This window comes from Armigeres subalbatus, chromosome 1 (genome assembly GCF_024139115.2).
Source record: "Armigeres subalbatus isolate Guangzhou_Male chromosome 1, GZ_Asu_2, whole genome shotgun sequence".
NCBI lineage: Eukaryota > Metazoa > Arthropoda > Insecta > Diptera > Culicidae > Armigeres > Armigeres subalbatus.
This window is the reverse complement of record NC_085139.1, coordinates 288,256,302-288,276,546: the sequence shown is the minus strand read 5'-3', so window position 1 is coordinate 288,276,546 and position 20,245 is coordinate 288,256,302. Positions and strand designations below refer to the sequence as shown.

The following is a 20,245-nucleotide window of genomic DNA, read 5'->3' as shown; positions in this document are numbered from 1 at the left end:
AAACGAAAACAAAACTCGCACTGTATACTAATCTGATTCCTCCGGTGGCTTTATACGGCCATGAAACATGGAGGTTAAAGAAGTCTGATCGGAGAGCTTTCGGAGTGTTTGAGCGTAAGGTGCTGCGGACAATACTCGGCAGTAAACAGGAAAACGGTATCTGGCGGCGTCGCATGAATCACGAGTTGTACCAGGTGTATAAAGGACTGGATATTATTAATCTTATTCAACACGGAAGACCACGGTGGGCTGGTCACGGTGTTCGTATGCCGGAAGAACGTCAAGCGAAGATAATATTTAGTAGAGAACCCGGAAGAGGCCGCAGGCTTCGTGGAAGGCCGCGTACACGATGGCTTTCTGCAGTTGAAGAGGACCTGAGGGCCTGAGGTTCTTCATCGAAGAACTGTAGCCCATCAAGTATCAAGTAAGTAAACTGAATCTATTTCTGCTCCGACGTCTAGATTGCGCAGGCAAAATGATGTAAACTCGGTGAATCATTTGTAGAAAAATCTATAAGAAAATTATTTTGGTGTCAAAAGTACAATCAAGTAATGGAATTAAATGGAATTGTGCGAAAAATCTATGCCGATACAGCTCTTGACGCTCGCGAACAATGCGTCGTTGATAATGATTTAAAAAACCTTAAAGTGCACACAGGGAAGTGATTCCGATAATTCTCAATATTTCAATTTATGAATCGAGAACATTACAGAGGTCTTCAACCTTGTGAGAAAATTGCACTGCCGTAGTGAGGTATTGAACATCAATGTCAGTGGAAATAATGCTCACTGATGCTACAATCGTCGTTGGTGATCTCCCAGTCAACACAAGATCGTATATGATGTCACATAAGATGCTAAAGTGGAGGCGATATAGGTACTTCCCCATACAAAATGTACGTATATCGCCTCCACTTTTGCATCTTATGTTGCATCATACACGATTTTGTGTTGACTGGGCTTGCTCCGTATGGCGGTCTGGCCCCAACTAGACCAAATTGATTGTAATCATCGAGCGAAATAGCGTGATTGCAATCGCTGATATTAGACAAGACAAGATAGCCCCAATTGACTCAATATGTCAGTTGATGCCATTCGAGTCTAATTTTCAAACCAGGGGCTATATATATAGCTGCTTATTCAACAATCTGTTAGCTTTAACTTAACTCTTATCTGTTGAACTGAGTCTGTAACTGATGTATGATCAGCACAACTATTGATGTAATGTGCAAAAGCGATAAGAACATCTCCTACTCGAGATGTTTGAATATTTAGAATAATATTGGTCGATTCTGGTACACAACAAGTGCACTATCAAATATCTGCGTCACGTCGTTTCGGCCGATATAAGCGAAATCCTCCACAACCATCACGCAAAGCATAGGTAGTATGATTTATCAACTAATTCTGCACTCTGTCAAGATGTTTCTTCTATTGTTCTATTCATTGTCGGAGCCACAAAAAAGAATACACGTGTGGTTCCAACGATTGAATAACCTATGCTGATATTTTATTAATGGTACTATGATCAACACAATCCACATACCGGTGCTCCTAAGTGCTTGCTGGATGGATTATGTAATATGTATGGACTAACTAATATGTTCGATATTACAACATCTGAGCAAACTATTGAGAGCGTTGACGTTCACCTATCGTAGTCAGAATCCCCATTAAAAGCTGATAAAGGGTTATTCCGAAAAAATAAGCTTCTTCAGAAAAAAAAACTAGCTTATTCAACTCAAGTTGTTTTCTTTAGGTATCCAAGTTTTCTCGGAATCCGTTTTGCCACACTTTTCCGCTACGAAGATAATGCTACTTTTAAAAACTCATTGGTATTTGCAGAAAATACGTAGAATATGGCCATTGTTACATAAAGACTCAACATGTCACAATTTTGTAATCCAAAAACATGCTGCTTACAATATATTTTGTCACATCGGAACATTGTTGGTCGATCACTTCAGAGTAAACTAAGATCTTCCTAACTTTAAAAGTGGGTCCTTCTATCACATTTCTTTGATCTACCTAAATCATGTAACATTTCTCCGTATCATAATAGAGACAGACAAGTATTTTTCAACATGCCATATCAATTAACCATCAATTCAGCTGACCTCAGGTGCATCTCGTATTTCTGTCTGATTTGCTTAGACATGTCGTTTTGCATTCGCCTCTCCGAGGCTGTTTACTTTAGCGCATATGTAACTAATGGATGGTAAACAACTCGGTTTCCGTCTGAGCTCAAAGTGCACGTTGCTGGTTGAGCGAATTGCCATATCACTATATGCATCTATTGATGCGGGGCTGTTTTGAAATAGGTTCCTAATGCTAAACGTGTTTGCTCTTAACGATGTTGCATTCCGGAAAAGTTCGGATGTAAGATCTGTTGATTTTTTGCTTTAGCACAATAAAATGGCATTGCCATTCAATGACTAGATTTGAATACTGTGTGTAAGCAAACACGTGTGTGCTGATACCAAATGTAAACACTCAATTGAGTCCATCAGCAGCTACTGTCGCACCGCTAACATTTCCAGCTGACAACAATCCACTTGATTCCGACTTCGCACTGTGCTGAATCTCTATTTATATTAATCTCGCAACAAGTGTAAATGATAAGCACCTCTGCCACTAATATAATCTTTCAATCAACAATCTCGGAAACAATCTAAACAACGTTATCACCCGCCAACATTATAATCGCCCATCATACTCACATTCTACGGTTGATCGGTCGGGTTTCTCCCGTGGAATCGGCACCGGCTTATCCTGCTGTAACTGACCACTGCTACTGCCACCCGAACCGACACTGCTTCCTACGACGACAGCCATCCCTGAAGCTTCCGCCGCACCACCTCCACCGAACAGGCCCTTCAAATTGCTGGCCATCCACACCCCGCAATATTCGTACGATAATCTCGCTAACTTAGTTAGATGAGTTTAAAAACGTCGTTCTGTAAAAAATAATCCGAACCCGAACTAATCTCATTCACTTGCTACGCCTCCCTTTTTCCGCCTTATCATTCTTATCGCACGCGCGCGCACACACATACCGCAGTAGGCCGCGACAGCACTTCGCGATTAATTTCGGCACCACGTTGCGTTGCCTCCAATATTAATAAATTTATCACCGTTCGCTGTGAGTGATGTCACTTAGACGTCGGCGCTAAACGAGTTTTCCTTCCTCATTACATCACCACAACGCACAACGCGTCAGGCCGCAGCACTATTTTCGGCAACCGCCAAAACGAACGAATAAAAACAAAACACCAGAATAATTTCCCTTTTATTCATTGGACGATCCCGTAGCGCTGATGTGTTTCCCTTTCAGCATTTCGGATTGTAGTCCAAACGGTTCTGACCTCGATAGTTATTCTCAGCGTTTCGGATACTGTGTGTCGTATTTTCGACGACGACTGCTAGCAATATCCGCAGACTTGTTTTTCTTCGGCTCTCTATATTAAGCCACGCACAAGAGTGAGTGCTGTGTGCGCGCTGTTGAGATTTTGTTTAGGTCGTTCTCTCGGTTATCCCTTTATTGCCTTCATCTGTTTACATCGCTGCCTGCCGTACAGAGTGCAAACAGCAGCGACAGCGTAGACTTGTTTCGCGCAGAGTTTCAATGTCGCCGAACATTGATCGTTCAACGCCCTTTACATACCCACAAAGAACGTCGTCGAGCCGGGCGACGACGAATTTGTTGTTCTTCGTTTCGTACTTGGGTCAGTTTTGTCGTTGGTGATGTACTTATCTGAAATAAGAGAGAAGATAAAAGATAAGAATGAGTTAATTTGATTTCTTCGCCTTTTCAGTCAAGCGATCTATTGTATTGTTTATAAGAACCTCTCTGGTGCGAGACTCTCTTTAATACCTATATGTACCATGCCGACAAAGAGCTATTAGCAGTAGACAAGATCTGTTGGGACTTAAGGCATTAAGATCAAGGTTTTCTGCAATATTGTTCAAAATTTATCAACTTTTTTAATATTAAAACATTAGCATTCATCAGTGCAGTTCCAGTCTAGTCAGAGTTTAATCCTTATTAAATTCTATTATTAGAATACTAATACTAATGAAATTTTAAAATTAAAAAAACAAAAATTATTTTGAGTGTTTCAAAAACATAGATTTCTTTTCATTTTTGAAACTCCTAATTTTCAAATTTTGTAGTTTTTATTTTTTTTCCAAAGTTTATATGGAAATTATTGAAAAATATTACATAAGGAAATGTAAAAGTAAGAAATGTAAAAACTAAAAAATTTAAAAAAATGTGAACTTAAAAATCTTGGAAATAAAAAGATTTTTTTTTTAATTTTATGTTTCAAAACATCAGAATTTTATTTTTATTTTAAAATTACGCACTTCATTCAGTTTTAGCATCATTCGATTTTGGCAACAAAACCATTTGATTTTAGCTACAATTTTTTTTCTTGTTTTTGAAACTGCTTATAACATCTCATAATCCGCATAAAAACTGGTCGGATCCCAGCACCGGCGTAAAACAAAATATATATATTTGCCAATATTTGATATAAAATATATCATTTAAACATTGAAACCGTTTTTTTTTTTAATTTTTAAAGTTTGAATCTTCTTAAACTTGTTGACATAAAAATTTTGAACCTTTAGATTTCAAATTCTTAAATAGAAATTTCCAGAGCAGGATGATGGATTTAATAGACAATAAATATAATTTTAAGAAAAATTGAAACCCAATTTTTTGTTTTTTCAATATTTAAATTTCTATATTTACGGCAAACAAGTTTAGACATTTTCATTTCTTGAAATTAAAAATTTTTGTTAATAAAAAAAAAATACAAATTGAATTTATTCAGTTTAAGTAAGAAATTAGATTTTAAAATTTTTGTGTTTAGGTGTTTATAAAAAAACTATTCTTGAGCGATGGGCAACCGTACAAATTCTAACTTTGTCTGATATATATAGAAGAGAGTTTACACCGTCTTCGAGCAGAGGTCGTACGAACTGAACACCTAACACCTAGACAACGGACCGGACACATAACACCCAGTGGACCGGTGGAGAATTTTTTGAACACGAAAAGTTCCCTCCTTACCGGGGCGGGAATCAAACCCACGCTCCACGTTTGACGTCGCTAAACGCATGGCCATGAAGCCCACTTTGATGTTTTAAACTTTATTTTTAAAATTAAAAAAAATCTGTGCTTAAATATTTTAGATTGCAATTTTTCAAGTTTTAAAAACTATTTTTTTTCAATTTTTTTAATATATCTCAAATTTATATGTATATGTTGGTACTTGAGAATTGAAGATTTTATTTTTCCAAAATCAAAATTTTGTTATTTTTAAATTCAAAATTTTAAGATCTTCTAATTTGATTTTTTTGTTATTTCTAAAAAAAATTTATTTTTGAAAAAAAAAACAATTTAAAATGTTAAATTTTGATATTTGGAATTTTGTTATTTTTTTATTATCAAGTTTAAATTTTCAAATTTTTTAATATTTAAATTTTAAGATTTTGATTTTTCAAATTGAAAAAACCTCAATTTTTCTATTTCTTCAATTTTAAAATTACTAAATTTTTGGCCAACAAGTTTAAATGATTTCAAATGTTTGAGTGTTCATATTTTTATTTTCATAAATTTAAAATTTTGTGGCATTAAAATTCAAGTAATTTGATTTTATTAATTTTTAAGAATTTGGAAATTTAATACATATTTTTTTATTTTTTGGCAAACAAGTTTTAAAATTTTCAAACATTTGAATGCAATGAATGTTTTACATTCTTAGATTTGGATGTAGAAAATTATGTTATTTTTTACATTTTTTAATTTACTTGTTTTCTAATACAGTGTTGATCCGATTTTCTCACTCCCTGATTTTGTCTACCCTCGATTTCATCACGTTTTCAATCCAATTTTATCACGTTTCCGACCCAATTTTGTCACCTAAAAAAATTGAAAATTTTAGCGGTTCTTTTTATTTTTGCAAATAACTCCGCAAACAACAATGATTTTCATTAAATAACTCTTACCGCCCGTGGTTCATTATGAATGACTTCCAGTACCAATGAAGGATTTTTAAAGGATTTTCGACATGAAATAGCCAGGAGAGGGGGGGGGGGGGGGGGAAAATCGGAATTGTATTAATTTTGAAAAATTAAAAATCTTAATCTCGCTTAACTTTTCAAAGGGACCGAAGTAACATTTTTTTCATGAATTAATTTGAATAGCGCAATCAACAGAACAACATGAAGGCTACTATATTCAAATAAATTCATGAAAAAAATGTTACTTAGGTCCTTTTGAAAAGTTAAGCGTTGAGTTAAGTTGTTGGGTACATTTCCACTGCGACCAGTTGGTTGATCTATTGTTGAAATATTCTGAATATTTACAATTTTTAAAACTTGTTAGCAAACAAATTAAAAATTCGGTTCAGGGTCATTTGACCGAATGCCGTTTGGCCGAATTCCATTTGGCCGAAAGGGTCATTTGGCCGAACGCCATCTGGCCGAATGCCGTTTGGCCGAATAGTTGAAATTCTCTGAATGAAGAATAAACAAAGAAGAAAGAAAGAGAAAGAAGAAAGAATCAAGGAATAAAAAAGAAAAACAAGAAACAATGAAGAAGAAATTAGACAGAAGGTTGAAGGAAGAAGTTAGAAGGAAGAAATTAGAAGGAAGAAGGACATCTGACTACTTACTTCTCATTACTCACGTCTCATTTCTCACTCTTCGCTACTCGTAATTTGAGGTTAATTTCGGCCAAACGACCCGTTCGGCCAAACGCCATTCGGCCAAATGGCGTTCGGCCAAACGGCATTCGGCCAAATGTTCTGACACCAAAAATTCAACTGAGTGTTCGACCACCAAATTAAAAGAATGTGAATTATAAAAGCTAAATGGCTACAGATTTCTCGCCCAGATCTCAAAATCAAACATTTAAATACACGTCACGTCCATACAATTCATACAATTCACGTCCTGATTTTATCACGTTTTCGACCAAATTTTGTAACCAAAAAAAAAAATTGAAATTTTTTTAAATTAAAAATTTTGTTTTGAAATTCAATTAAAAAAAAGTAATCTTGACATTAAAAAAAAATACAATTTGAATTTTATTCAGTTTAGGAAAAAAAAATTGGAATTTTTTATTTGGATATTTAGAATTTTATTATTTTTTCATATATTTAAAATTTCTAAAAAAAAATCAATTTTTAAATATTTTATTTTATTTAAATATTAATTTTTCAAGTTTAAAAACCTCAAATTTTTAATTTTTTTTATTATTCTAAACTTTTTATTTTTTTCAACAAATTTTAGAATTTTACTTGAGAACTAAAGGTTCTAATTTTCTAAATTAAAATTATGTTATTTTTGCATTACTAAGTTTTAAAATTTTCAATTTTTTAGCTTTTAATTTTTTAAAATTTAGTAACCGACTTTTATTTTATTTCTTCGATTTACAAAATTATTATTATTTTTCTAAATATTCAAGTATTCATATTTTTAATTTCTGAAAATTTGTGGCATTAAAATTCAAACAATTTAATTTTTAATTTTTGCATGCTATCCAACCTTGATTTTTTTTTTTCAATATTTTATTTTTTTAAATTTTGATTTTGGCACACAAGTTTAAAATTTTCATTTTTTGAAATTAAAAATTTAGTTGTAAAATTGAAATTTAAAAAAGTAATCTTGACATTAAGAAAAAAAATACAATTTTATTCAGTTTAGGATAGAATTTAAAATTTTTGGATGGTTTGGATGTTTAGAATTTTATTATTTTTTCTTATTTTAAAATTTGTAAAAAAAAATTTCAATTTATAAATATTCAAGAATTCGATTTTTCATTTTTTTTATTATCCAAGAAATTTTTTTTTTAACAAATTCTAAAAATTTTCAATACTTGGGAATTTTCCGAAATCTATTTATTTTTTATTTTTATGATTTTGGAATTCCGTGAAATAAACAGTTTTTTGCTGTATTCTTTTTTTTAAATTTTTGAATAAAACAATTCAAGTTGTTGAATTTTGATATTTAGCATTTTATAATTTTTTCATTTAAATTTTTGAATTTTTAAATTTTTGAAACCTATTTTTATTTCTTCAAATTTAAAATTTGCAAATTCTTGGCCAACAAGTTTAAATGTTCTTAAATATTTGATATTAAATAATATTTATTAATATTTTTATTTTCTGAAATTTGAAATTTTCTGGCATTAAAATTCAAACAATTTGATTGTTTTTAGTTTTTTAAATATATTAGATTTTTATATTTAGGATTTAAATTTTTTTTTATTTCTCAATATTTTAATTTTTCAGATTAGAATTTTTCACATTTTGAAAACCTTTTAATTTTTGAATGGTTTTAATTCTTCGCCAACAAATTAAAAAAAAAATGTAATGAATGTTTTAAATTCTAAGATTTTGATGTGGAAAATTCTGTTATATCTCATATTTTTTTTAATTTTTTGTTTTCTATTTAATAGAAGGATTTTAATTTTTCCTCTAATAATACATTTAAAATTTTTCGAGAATGGTCAACAAATTTAAAAAATTTAAAGCTAAATAACTTTATATTTCTCTTTTTTTTCAAAATTTTTCAATTGAAAAAATATTAAAATTGAAAAATCAAAAACCAAAAATATAAATATCTTCATATTTACAATTTTTAAATTTTTTGGCAAAACAAACTAAAAATTCAGAAATTAAAAAACATAATTTTCCTGTTTTAAATTTTTGTGCTTTTGGTCACAAAACTAAAAAAAAAATATTAAAACTAAAGGCCGATACAAATATTAAAAAAAAAAAACAAATTTATCCCCCAGTGGTGATTATGCCTTTCTCGATTCAATGTGTTGAATTCGAATTAGTATGGTAAATGCAACGTAAATTGCCTACATTTAGGCGGTTAATAGCTTTGATGCGATTATATCACGCTGCTTAAAAATAACTCAACTATGATAGTAATGGATTGCGTCACGGCTAAATTGATTAATGATTTAAAATGTGCATGTACACAGCGTATTTGATAAAATAAAAATAGAAATATTATTCAAATCGCATGAGATATTAGCAAACAAAAACAATAGTGTCCAACTAGGAAAGTTTCTCCGTCGAATGAAACTAGTTGCACTCGAATCGGTCAAGTCCTTCTATATGAAACGTGTTTAACAATAAAAAATTCCCGGGGCTACACACACACACACACAGTGTTCGACCACCAAATTAAAAGAATGTGAATTATAAAAGCTAAATGGCTACAGATTTCTCGCCCAGATCTCAAAATCAAACATTTAAATACACGTCACGTCCATACAATTCATACAATTCACGACCTGATTTTATCACGTTTTCGATCCAATTCGGTTACCAAAAAACATGAAATTTTCTGAAATTAGAATTTTGTTTTGAAATTTAAATTGAAAAAAAGTAGTCTTGACATTAAGAAAAAAATTCAATTTGAATTTTATTCAGTTTAGGAAAAAAATTGTGAAATTTTTGATTTGGATATTTAGAATTTTACTATTTTTTCATATATTTAAAATTTCTAAAAAGAAAATTCAATTTTTGAATATTTTAGATTTTATTAAATAATTAATTTTTCAAGTTTAAAACCCCCAATTTTTAATTTTTTTTATTATTCTAAACTTTTTTATTTTTTCAACAAATTTTAGAATTTTACTTGAGAACTAAAGGTTCTAATTTTCTAAATTAAAATTATGTTATTTTTGCATTACTAAGTTTTAAAATTTTCAATTTTTTAGCTTTTAATTTTTTAAAATTTAGTAACCGACTTTTATTTTATTTCTTCGATTTACAAAATTATTATTATTTTTCTAAATATTCAAGTATTCATATTTTTAATTTCTGAAAATTTGTGGCATTAAAATTCAAACAATTTAATTTTTAATTTTTGCATGCTATCAAACTTTGATTTTTTTTTTTCAATATTTTATTTTTTTAAATTTTGATTTTGGCACACAAGTTTAAAATTTTCATTTTTTGGAATTAAAAATTTAGTTGTAAAATTGAAATTTAAAAAAGTAATCTTGACATTAAGAAAAAAAATACAATTTTATTCAGTTTAGGATAGAATTTAAAATTTTTGGATGGTTTGGATGTTTAGAATTTTATTATTTTTTCTTATTTTAAAATTTGTAAAAAAAAATTTCAATTTATAAATATTCAAGAATTCGATTTTTCATTTTTTTTATTATCCAAGAAATTTTTTTTTTTTAACAAATTCTAAAAATTTTCAATACTTGGGAATTTTCCGAAATCTATTTATTTTTTATTTTTATGATTTTGGAATTCCGTGAAATAAACAGTTTTTTGCTGTTTAATTGCATATTATTCGGCAACTCGGCCGTACGAAAACTATTTTTTTGTTAAATATCTTGGCTGTGCATATGCACAGCATATGTTTCGAAATGGACAAATTGATATGAAATTTGCGAAAAGAATCCACGTGTCTTGGAGGACTCGAACCCTCAACCTCCTACTCTAGATAGGCGTGATAACCTTTACACAACAAGACCACTTAAAGGTCACGTTTGCGGAAAAGCCATCAGAATCCGAGTACCAACCTCCACCGCGGTTAGCTCTCTTTTTGCAAATTGAATATCTTTCGGATGCTTGATTTGTCCAATCTCCACATGTGCTTTACTATTGTATACCCACAGCCAAGCGAGTGCACATTGTTTATTAAACGAGAGGATCAGCACTCCATGCCCCCAGTAACTGTCTGCGGGACGGTATAGAATGCGAATTCAATCGCACTCTGCTGTGCCAAAGGCTTGCTTGGCTAAAGCATTTGATGAGTTTGATTGCCTTAACGTAAGCGGTCGCGTGTACTCAGACGACTAATGACGGTGAAAGACCGACACTTGATTACATTTAATTGCATATAAGAGAAAACTAATCTAAGAAGAATGTTAAATATCTTGGCTGTGCATATGCACAGCATATGTTTCGAAATGGACAAATTGATATGAAATTTGCGAAAAAGAATCCACGTGTCTTGGAGGGACTCGAACCCTCAACCTCCTACTCTCTAGATAGGCGTGATAACCCCTACACAACAAGACCACTTAAAGGTCACGTTTGCGGAAAAGCCATCAGAAGTACAGAGTACACGCGACCGCTTACGTTAAGGCAATCAAACTCATCAAATGCTTTAGCCAAGCAAGCCTTTGGCACAGCAGAGTGCGATTGAATTCGCATTCTATACCGTCCCGCCCAGACAGTTACTGGGGGGCATGGAGTGCGATCCTCTCGTTTAATAAACAATGTGCACTCGCTTGGCTGTGGGTATACAATAGTAAAGCACATGTGGAGATTGGACAAATCAAGCATCCGAAAGATATTCAATTTGAAAAAAAGAGAGCTAACCGCGGTGGAGGTTGGTACTCGGATTCTGATGGCTTTTCCGCAAACGTGACCTTTAAGTGGTCTTGTTGTGTAGGGGTTATCACGCCTATCTAGAGAGTAGGAGGTTGAGGGTTCGAGTCCCTCCAAGACACGTGGATTCTTTTTCGCAAATTTCATATCAATTTGTCCATTTCGAAACATATGCTGTGCATATGCACAGCCAAGATATTTAACAAAAAAATAGTTTTTTGCTGTATTCTTTTTTTTTAATTTTTGAATAAAACAATTTGTTGGTACTGGCAGCACTGCTGATCAAGATTGATGACGTTCTAATATAAATGTCACGGAAGACGTCAAGGTGACTGCTCAAACGTCAAAGCATCGTATTGTTGCTGATCGTTGGTTGGACAGAGCAGGGTGTTTCAATGGGCTCAGGAGGCTGGAGCTTGGTGGCTGCATTAAATTCTGAACCCCAGGGGCGATCGCAGTAGTAGTCGCAGGTGCGGTACGATTGGACGATGCTGGCGGCATGGTTGAGAGACGTGCTTCCGTTGATTTTTCTGGGGGTGTCTCCGACTGCTCTGCACAGTTGTTGACCCATTGTACGACCTTGGCGATTTTAGAGCGCTTACTGACTCGGCTACTCTTGCCACGAACACTAACGTTTTCTTCGTCCAACTCCAGTTGAGACTCCAGCAGTTTGTATTTATCCTCGATGAACCGTTTCTGCATTGCTTGGAGCTCCTCCAGCTTCTCAAGCTGCAGATTTATCCTGGCTGAGTTTCCGGATTTACCGGAGGTGTGGGATGCACGTGAACCAGACGCGACGCTGGCTATTTCGTCTACCTGGCAGTTGGCACACGACCAGGCACGATTCTCAATCGAATCGGATACTCCAGCACATGCGAAGTGCCACCAAGTTTGGCAAATATCACATTGTACCATGCTTTCCTCACCGTTGATACGATCGCACTTTACGCAATCTGACCGCTGTTCGTCGAGCGTGTGTACGATGTGTGATGTGATGTTTCCGTGCATCTCAGGAATGGATTTTTCTGGAATCGTATTCATATTGACCAGATTGGTACTGGAATGTCAATACAAAGTTTATGTGACCATTTGGAAGTTGCTGGTCAATCAGTTCATCTGTCAAACCCTTCGCTTCTCGCGGAACTCGTCGCCAAACTACCACCACATCTACAGATGGAGTGGGGATCATACCTCCAGGGATTCTCGGAGGTGAATCTTAAAACCTTCGGTTCCTTTATGTCCAGTGTAGTGAGAGCAGTAAGTAAAGTGACCGTGTTTGTCAGCAGCAGTGCTTTCGTGAAGAAACGTCAGTTCTAAAACCAGAGGAAGTGTTAATACTCATCACAGTGACCATAAATTGAACGTAAATTCGAAATCGTCTAACAGCTTGGAGGAAGTGAAATCATGTTCAGCTTGCAGGAAGACCGGTCATCGTATCCCGGACTGTCTATTCTTCAAATCTCTTTCGGTGGATGGACGTTGGAAGTGCGTGCAGTCTAATGGGCTATGCTGAAATTGTTTAAACACACACGGAAGAAGAAGCTGCCGAAAACCTGGCAACTGCGGCATTAATGGCTGTGAGTATCGCCATCATCCGCTTCTACACTCGCAGCGAAGCAACCCAGAATCGAAAACTCAAACCGTATTAAATGTTGCGCAGAACAACACTCATCGACAAATGAAACAGTCCCTGCTTTTCAGGATACTGCCAGTGACTCTGCATGGACCAAAGGGAATCGTGAATACTTTCGCATTCCTGGATGACGGATCATCTTTAACACTCCTGGAAGAAAGCCTTGCAAAGGAACTCGGTGTTGGAGGAAAAATATGCCATTATGTTTAATATGGACCGGGAACGTGGAGCAGAGTGGAAAATGGATCGAAGCAACTGTCACCAATAATTTCTGTCATCTGAAGGAAAGAAGTATTCTTTAGATGAAGTCCAAACGGTAAAGGAGTTGTCTCTACCTTCCCAAACACTTCCCTTTGAGCATCTATCGGAACAGTTTCCATACCTGAAAGGGCTTCCTGTCGTGAGTTACACAAAGGCGGTCCCCAAACTCTTAATTGGGGTCAACAATCTAGATGTAATGGTGCCGCTGAAAATACGGGAAGGAGGTAAACGCGAACCAGTGGCCGCGAAAACGAGGCTTGGCTGGTGTGTATACGGTGGCTCACCGAGTACTGATCAGAACCCATCGCTCAACTGTCATGCTTGTGGGTGTGCATCCGATCAATCGTTGCACGAGCTCATCAAGGAGTTCTTCACAACGGAAGATATAAGAATTCAAACAATACAACCACTTCTGTCGGAGGCAGATCAACGAGCTCAACGAATCCTTGAGGATACAACCATTCGAGTCGGCAACCATTTCGAAACTGGTCTGCTTTGGAAGTTCGACCACGTAGAGCTCCCTGATAGCTATAACATGGCGCTTCGTCGGCTAGAATGCTTAGAGAAACGAATGAATCGGAATCCAGAGTTGAAACAAGTCCTTCGACGGCAACTTGAAGATTATCAATTAAAAGGTTATGCACATCGCGCAACCGAGGAGGAACTGGGCAACTGTGACATTCGACGTGCATGGTATCTGCCCCTAGGGGCAGTAGTCAACCCTCGCAAACCCAATAAGGTTCGGATGATAAGGGGACGAAAAAGCGGCTGTGAACGGGATCTCCTTAAATTCCGTATTGCTGAAAGGTCCGGATCACCTAACATCTCTTCCCGGTGTCTTAGTTCGGTTTCGCCAATTTAACGTGGGAGTTTCCTCCGATATAAAAGAAATGTTCCACCAAATCCATATACGTAAAGCGGATCGCCACTCTCAGCGGTTCCTCTGGCGTAACAATCCCTGTGAAAACCCGATGTGTATATCATGGACGTAGCCACCTTTGGCTCAACATGCTCTCCGGCTTCAGCCCAATATATAAAAACAGGAACGCTAAGGAATTCCAAGATTTGTATCCCCGCGCAGTCGAAGGCATAATGAACAACCATTACGTGGACGACTCCTTAGAGAGCTACGAGTCCACAGAAGAAGCAATTAGAGTATCCATGGAAATGCGTCTCGTCCATGAGCAAGGCGGGTTTGAACTGAGGAATTGGCTGTCTAATAGCAACGATGTCTTGGTCGCGTTAGGCGAGGCCCAGCCAATGGAAGACAAGAGACTTACCGCAGACAAACAAAGCGATTCTGAGCGGGTACTCGGACTGTTGTGGGTAACACACGAGGACGTTTTCTGTTTTTCTACTGAAGTAAAGCCGGATGTCGCTGATTCGATGAAGGGCAACCAACGCCCTACAAAAAGGCAAATGCTGAAAATTCTAATGTCGCTCTTTGATCCGTTGGGCCTGCTGAGTCTTTTTGTGGTGCATGGTAAGATCCTCCTTCAAGAAGTCTGGAGAGAAGGGATACATTGGGATGATAGAATAAACGAAGATCTGCACCGAAGATGGAAAAATTGGACAAACTTGCTCTAGGAGGTACGCGCCATCAAACTTCCCGTTGTTACTTCTTGGGAAGCAACCAAAGAGCGCTACAGAAATCTCCAACTCCACATATTTGTAGATGCCATCGAACCTGCATACTGTGTGTTGGCTTACTTCCGGACATTGAACACAGATGAATTACCAGAATGCGCGCTTATTGCAGCCAAAACAAAGGTGGCCCCTCTAAAGACGCTTTCGATACCACGTTTAGAGCTACTAGCAGCAGTACTCGGTGCTCGTCTATCACAGATTCATCGAAGAAAGTCATACGGTACACATCACAAGAAAGGTATTCTGGAGCGATTCAACCACAGTTCCATCCTGGCTCCGGGCCAATCATCGAAGGTATACACAATTTGTGGCCTGCAGAATTGAGAACTGATAACAATTACCGATGCTGACGCCTGGCGCTGGGTTCCCTCTAAGCAAAATCCAGCAGACATCGCGACGAAATGGGGAAGCGGCCTGAAGCTGGATGCAAATAGTATCTGGTTCAAGGGTCCTTTATTCCTACAGTTACCGGAGGAAGAATGGCCAGCTCAAAGAATACTATCATCCCCTACGGAAGAAGACCCGCGACCATGCTACGCCCTCGGGGTGTTTTATGTTCCAGGACCTCTTGTAAAAGTTGGAGCGATTTTCTCAACTCGACAGAGCAATACGCGCTGTTGCCTACGTGTTTCGTTATCTTCATAACCTCAAGCGAAACATCTCACGAGAGGAAAGATTAGTTGGTCCATTAACTTCAGAAGAGCTCCAGAAAGCAGAAAGTCTTCTCATCCGAGAAGCACAGTGGCAGGGGTTTCCAGACGAGATAATGGTTCTGAAACGCAATGCGTCGAAACCGGTAGACGAGCAGACTTCCTTGATGAAAAGTAGTTCTATCTACCAGCTGTGTCCGTTCTTGGATGAACGGAATATTCTACGCGTTGATAGCAGAATCTCAGCTGCGCTGAATGTGGATAATAATACTAAGTTTCCAGTGATCCTTCCTAGAAAGCATCCTTTGACAGCTCTAATCTTGGACCGCTATCACCGTAGATATTTGCACGGAAATACAGAAACCGTAGTGAATGAAATTCGCCAGCTTTACCACGTCCCAAGACTCAGAACAGCAGTGACCAAGACAGCTAAAGCGTGTCAATGGTGTCGAGTATACAAGAGTTCTCCGAAAGTTCCCCGTATGGCACCGTTGCCCTTAGCAAGAATGGCATCTTTTGTACGACCTTTCACGCACACCGGCCTAGATTTTTTTGGGCCATTGACAGTGAAGATCGGAAGGAGCAACGCTAAGCGCTGGATAGCCTTATTCACCTGCTTGACCATACGGGCAGTGCATGTAGAAGTTGCACACAATTTGACTACAGACTCCTGCATTAAATGTATCCGACGATTCATATGCCGCAGAGGTTCACCAGCAGAGATTTACTCGGATAACGGCACTAATATTCAGGGTGCCATAAAGTAAACAGATCTAACAGTTAGCTGTTACATTCACAGGAACCGCTACTAAATGGGTTTTCAATCGTCCTAGCACTCCGCACATGGGTGGGGCCTGAGAGAGAATGGTCCGCTCCATCAAAAATGCTGTGGAAACTGCGTACAACAACAACCGCAAGCTTGATGATGAGGCGTTAGAAACATTCGTAGTGGAAGCCGAAGCCATCGTTAACAGTCGACCGCTATGCTATTTACCGCTCACAGCCGAGGAGCAAGAGGCGCTTACACCGAACCATTTCTTATTGGGAAACTCAGTGGCGTCCGCCAGCCGGCGGTTGAAGCAACTGATCCGACAACGGCACTGAGGTCATCGTGGAGTCAAGCACAACTACAGCTCGATGTTTTCTGGCGAAGATGGATTAAGGAATATCTTCCCACGTTGACTAAACGAACGAAGTGGTGCAACGAAGTGAAGCCGATCTCTGAAGGACAGCTAGTGGTGGTAGTCGGAGAAGGTAAGCGGAATGAGTGGATTAGAGGGCGAATTGTAGAAGCAATCAAGGGGACAGATGGTAGGGTGCGACAAGCTATCATACAAACTGTGAGGGGATAATACGTAGGCCTGTGGCTCGGTTAGCTGTACTAGAGGTTGATGCAGGTGGTAACACTGAACCTGGTGGCCAGTATTACGGGGGAGAGAGTGTTGGTACTGGCAGCACTGCTGATCAAGATTGATGACGTTCTAATATAAATGTCACGGAAGACGTCAAGGTGACTGCTCAAACGTCAAAGCATCGGTCAAATGTAACGAATTGTTTTCCCTTTATTCGTCATTGTTAGCTAAACTCAACCCAGTGAAGTAGCCCTTTGTAACAGGTGAAATCTATAGCTATTGAATTGATTAACTTACACTAATTTGAACTTACAGATAGTACTTAAAGCTAATTGAATTATTACATAAAACTAAAAAGTGTTGTTCTCGGCACAAACATCCAAACGAATTGTAAGAATCTAATATAATTGTTTAAACCTAACCTAAATTAAAGTGACTACGTTCAGGTTACACGTGTCATCGTTGTAGAGTGTCGTACGGCTAGAATTGTGCTAGAATTACCTTTGCCAACCGATTTTGTAAGTACGCAATTAAACAGTAAACACAGTTATCGTAAAACTAACTTCACGAATAAACCTACAGCTAAAGCTACATTGCAACAAAACCTACGTGCGTTGTAATTCGCTGATAGAAACGACCAGAGGTTCGCCATTCTATTGCCACAGGCCACTACGGGAACACAATTCAAGTTGTTGAATTTTGATATTTAGCATTTTATAATTTTTTCATTTAAATTTTTGAATTTTTAAATTTTTGAAACCTATTTCTATTTCTTCAAATTTAAAATTTGCAAATTCTTGGCCAACAAGTTTAAATTTTCTTAAATATTTGATATTAAATAATATTTAATAATATTTTTATTTTCTGAAATTTGAAATTTTCTGGCTTTAAAATTCAAACAATTTGATTGTTTTTTAGTTTTTTTTTTAACTATATTAGATTTTTATATTTAGGATTTTAATTTTTTTTATTACAATTTTTTTTATTTCTCAATATTTTAATTTTTCAGATTAGAATTTTTCACATTTTAAAAATTTATTTGTTGAATGGTTTTAATTCTTCGCCAACAAATTTCCAGAAAATTGTATGTAATGAATGTATCAAATTGTAAGATTTTGATGGGGAAAACTCCGTTATTTTTCATATTTTTTTAATTTTTTGTTTTCTATTTAATAGAAGGATTTTAATTTTTCCTCTAATTATACATTTAAAATTTTTCGAGAATGGTCAACAAATTTAAAAAATTTAAAGCTAAATAACTTTATATTTCTCTTTTTTTTCAAAATTTTTCAATTGAAAAAATATTAAAATTGAAAAATCAAAAACCAAAAATATAAATATCTTCATATTTACAATTTTTAAATTTTTTTGGCAAACAAACTAAAAATTCAGAAATTAAAAAACATAATTTTCCTGTTTTAAATTTTTGTGCTTTTGGTCACAAAACTAAAAAAAAAATATTAAAACTAAAGGCCGATACAAATATTAAAAAAAAAAACAAATTTATCCCCCAGTGGTGATTATGCCTTTCTCGATTCAATGTGTTGAATTCGAATTAGTATGGTAAATGCAACGTAAATTGCCTACATTTAGGCGGTTAATAGCTTTGATGCGATTATATCACGCTGCTTAAAATAACTCAACTATGATAGTAATGGATTGCGTCACGGCTAAATTGATTAATGATTTAAAATGTGCATGTACACAGCGTATTTGATAAAAGAAAAATAGAAATATTATTCAAATCGCATGAGATATTAGCAAACAAAAACAATAGTGTCCAACTAGGAAAGTTTCTCCGTCGAATGAAACTAGTTGCACTCGAATCGGTCAAATCCTTCTATATGAAACGTGTTTAACAATAAAAATTCCTGGCTACACACACACACACACACACACACAGTCAGACATGTGCTCAGTTTTTCGAGCTGAGTCGATTGGTATATAACACTATGGGTCTCCGAGCCTTCTATCAAAATTTGGCTTTTGGAGTGAAATTATAGCCTTCTGTTACAACTTTGTTGTACGAGAAAGGCAAAAACAATTATGCCCCCCTCCCCCCTTGTTTTTTTCCGAAAATAATATTTGGTGGGGAGGCAACAAAAAATCGGTAAGTTTTGAGGAGTTTATAAACATTATTAAAGAAATCCGTTTTTAGTTTTTAGAGATCATTTTAGTATTTTTTTTTTGGTTTTTTTCATTTCAATTTTAATTTTTTACATTTTAAAAACCTTTAATTTTTTGGCCATTTTTTTATTTTCTTGTTTTCTGATATATAGATTTTAATTGTAGACTAGCCCAAGAATACGCGCAGCAGCTGGAAGTGGCACTCCCAACGGAAGAGCAGCTAGGCGCAGCGTCTCTTGAAGATGGCTGGAGAGATATTCGATCCGCCATTGGTAGCACCGCAACCGCTGCACTTGGCACGGTGCCCCCGGATCGGAGAAACGACTGGTATAACGGCGAATGTGAGCAGTTAGTAGAAGAGAAGAATGCAGCATGGGCGAGATTGCTGCAACACCGCACGAGGGCGAATGAGGCACGATATAAACAGGCGCGGAACAGACAAAACTCGATTTTCCGGAGGAAAAAGCGTCAGCAGGAAGATCGAGACCGTGAAGAGACGGAGCAACTGTACCGCACTAATAACACACGAAAGTTCTATGAGAAGTTGAACCGTTCACGTAAGGGCCACGTGCCACAGCCTGATATGTGCAAGGACATAAACGGGAACCTTCTTACGAACGAGCGTGAGGTGATCCAAAGGTGGCAGCAGCACTACGAAGAGCACCTGAATGGCGATGTGGCAGACGAAGATGGCGATATGGTGATGGACATAGGGAAACGCGCGCAGGACATAATTCTACCGGCCCCGGATCTCCAGGAAATCCAGGAGGAGATTGGCCGGCTGAAGAACAACAAAGCCCCTGGAGTTGACCAACTACCAGGATAGCTATTTAAACACAGTGGTGAGGCACTGGCTAGAGCGCTGCACTGTGTCATTACCAAGATTTGGGAGGAGGAAGTTTTGCCGCAGGAGTGGATGGAAGGTGTCGTGTGTCCCATCTACAAAAAGGGCGATAAGCTGGATTGTAGCAACTACCGCGCAATCACATTGCTGAACGCCGCCTACAAGGTACTCTCCCAAATTTTATGCCGTCGACTAGCACCAATTGCAAGGGAGTTCGTGGGGCAGTACCAGGCGGGTTTTATGGGCGAACGCTCCACCACGGACCAGGTGTTCGCCATTCGCCAAGTACTGCAGAAGTGCCGCGAATACAACGTGCCCACACATCATCTATTCATCGACTTCAAAGCC

At 36.6% G+C, this 20,245-nt stretch overlaps 1 protein-coding gene across 1 annotated transcript in view; it reads right to left on the bottom strand.

Moving 5' to 3' along the window:
- LOC134207694 (mitochondrial coenzyme A transporter SLC25A42) overlaps positions 1 to 20,245 on the bottom strand; it is a 58,692-nt gene that overhangs the window by 19,129 nt on the left and 19,318 nt on the right. The window contains exon 2 of the mRNA XM_062683494.1: positions 2,720 to 3,753. Coding sequence (XP_062539478.1) covers positions 2,720 to 2,891 — 172 coding nt within the window. The 5' untranslated portion in view covers positions 2,892 to 3,753. The remainder of the gene's footprint in view (positions 1 to 2,719; positions 3,754 to 20,245) is intronic.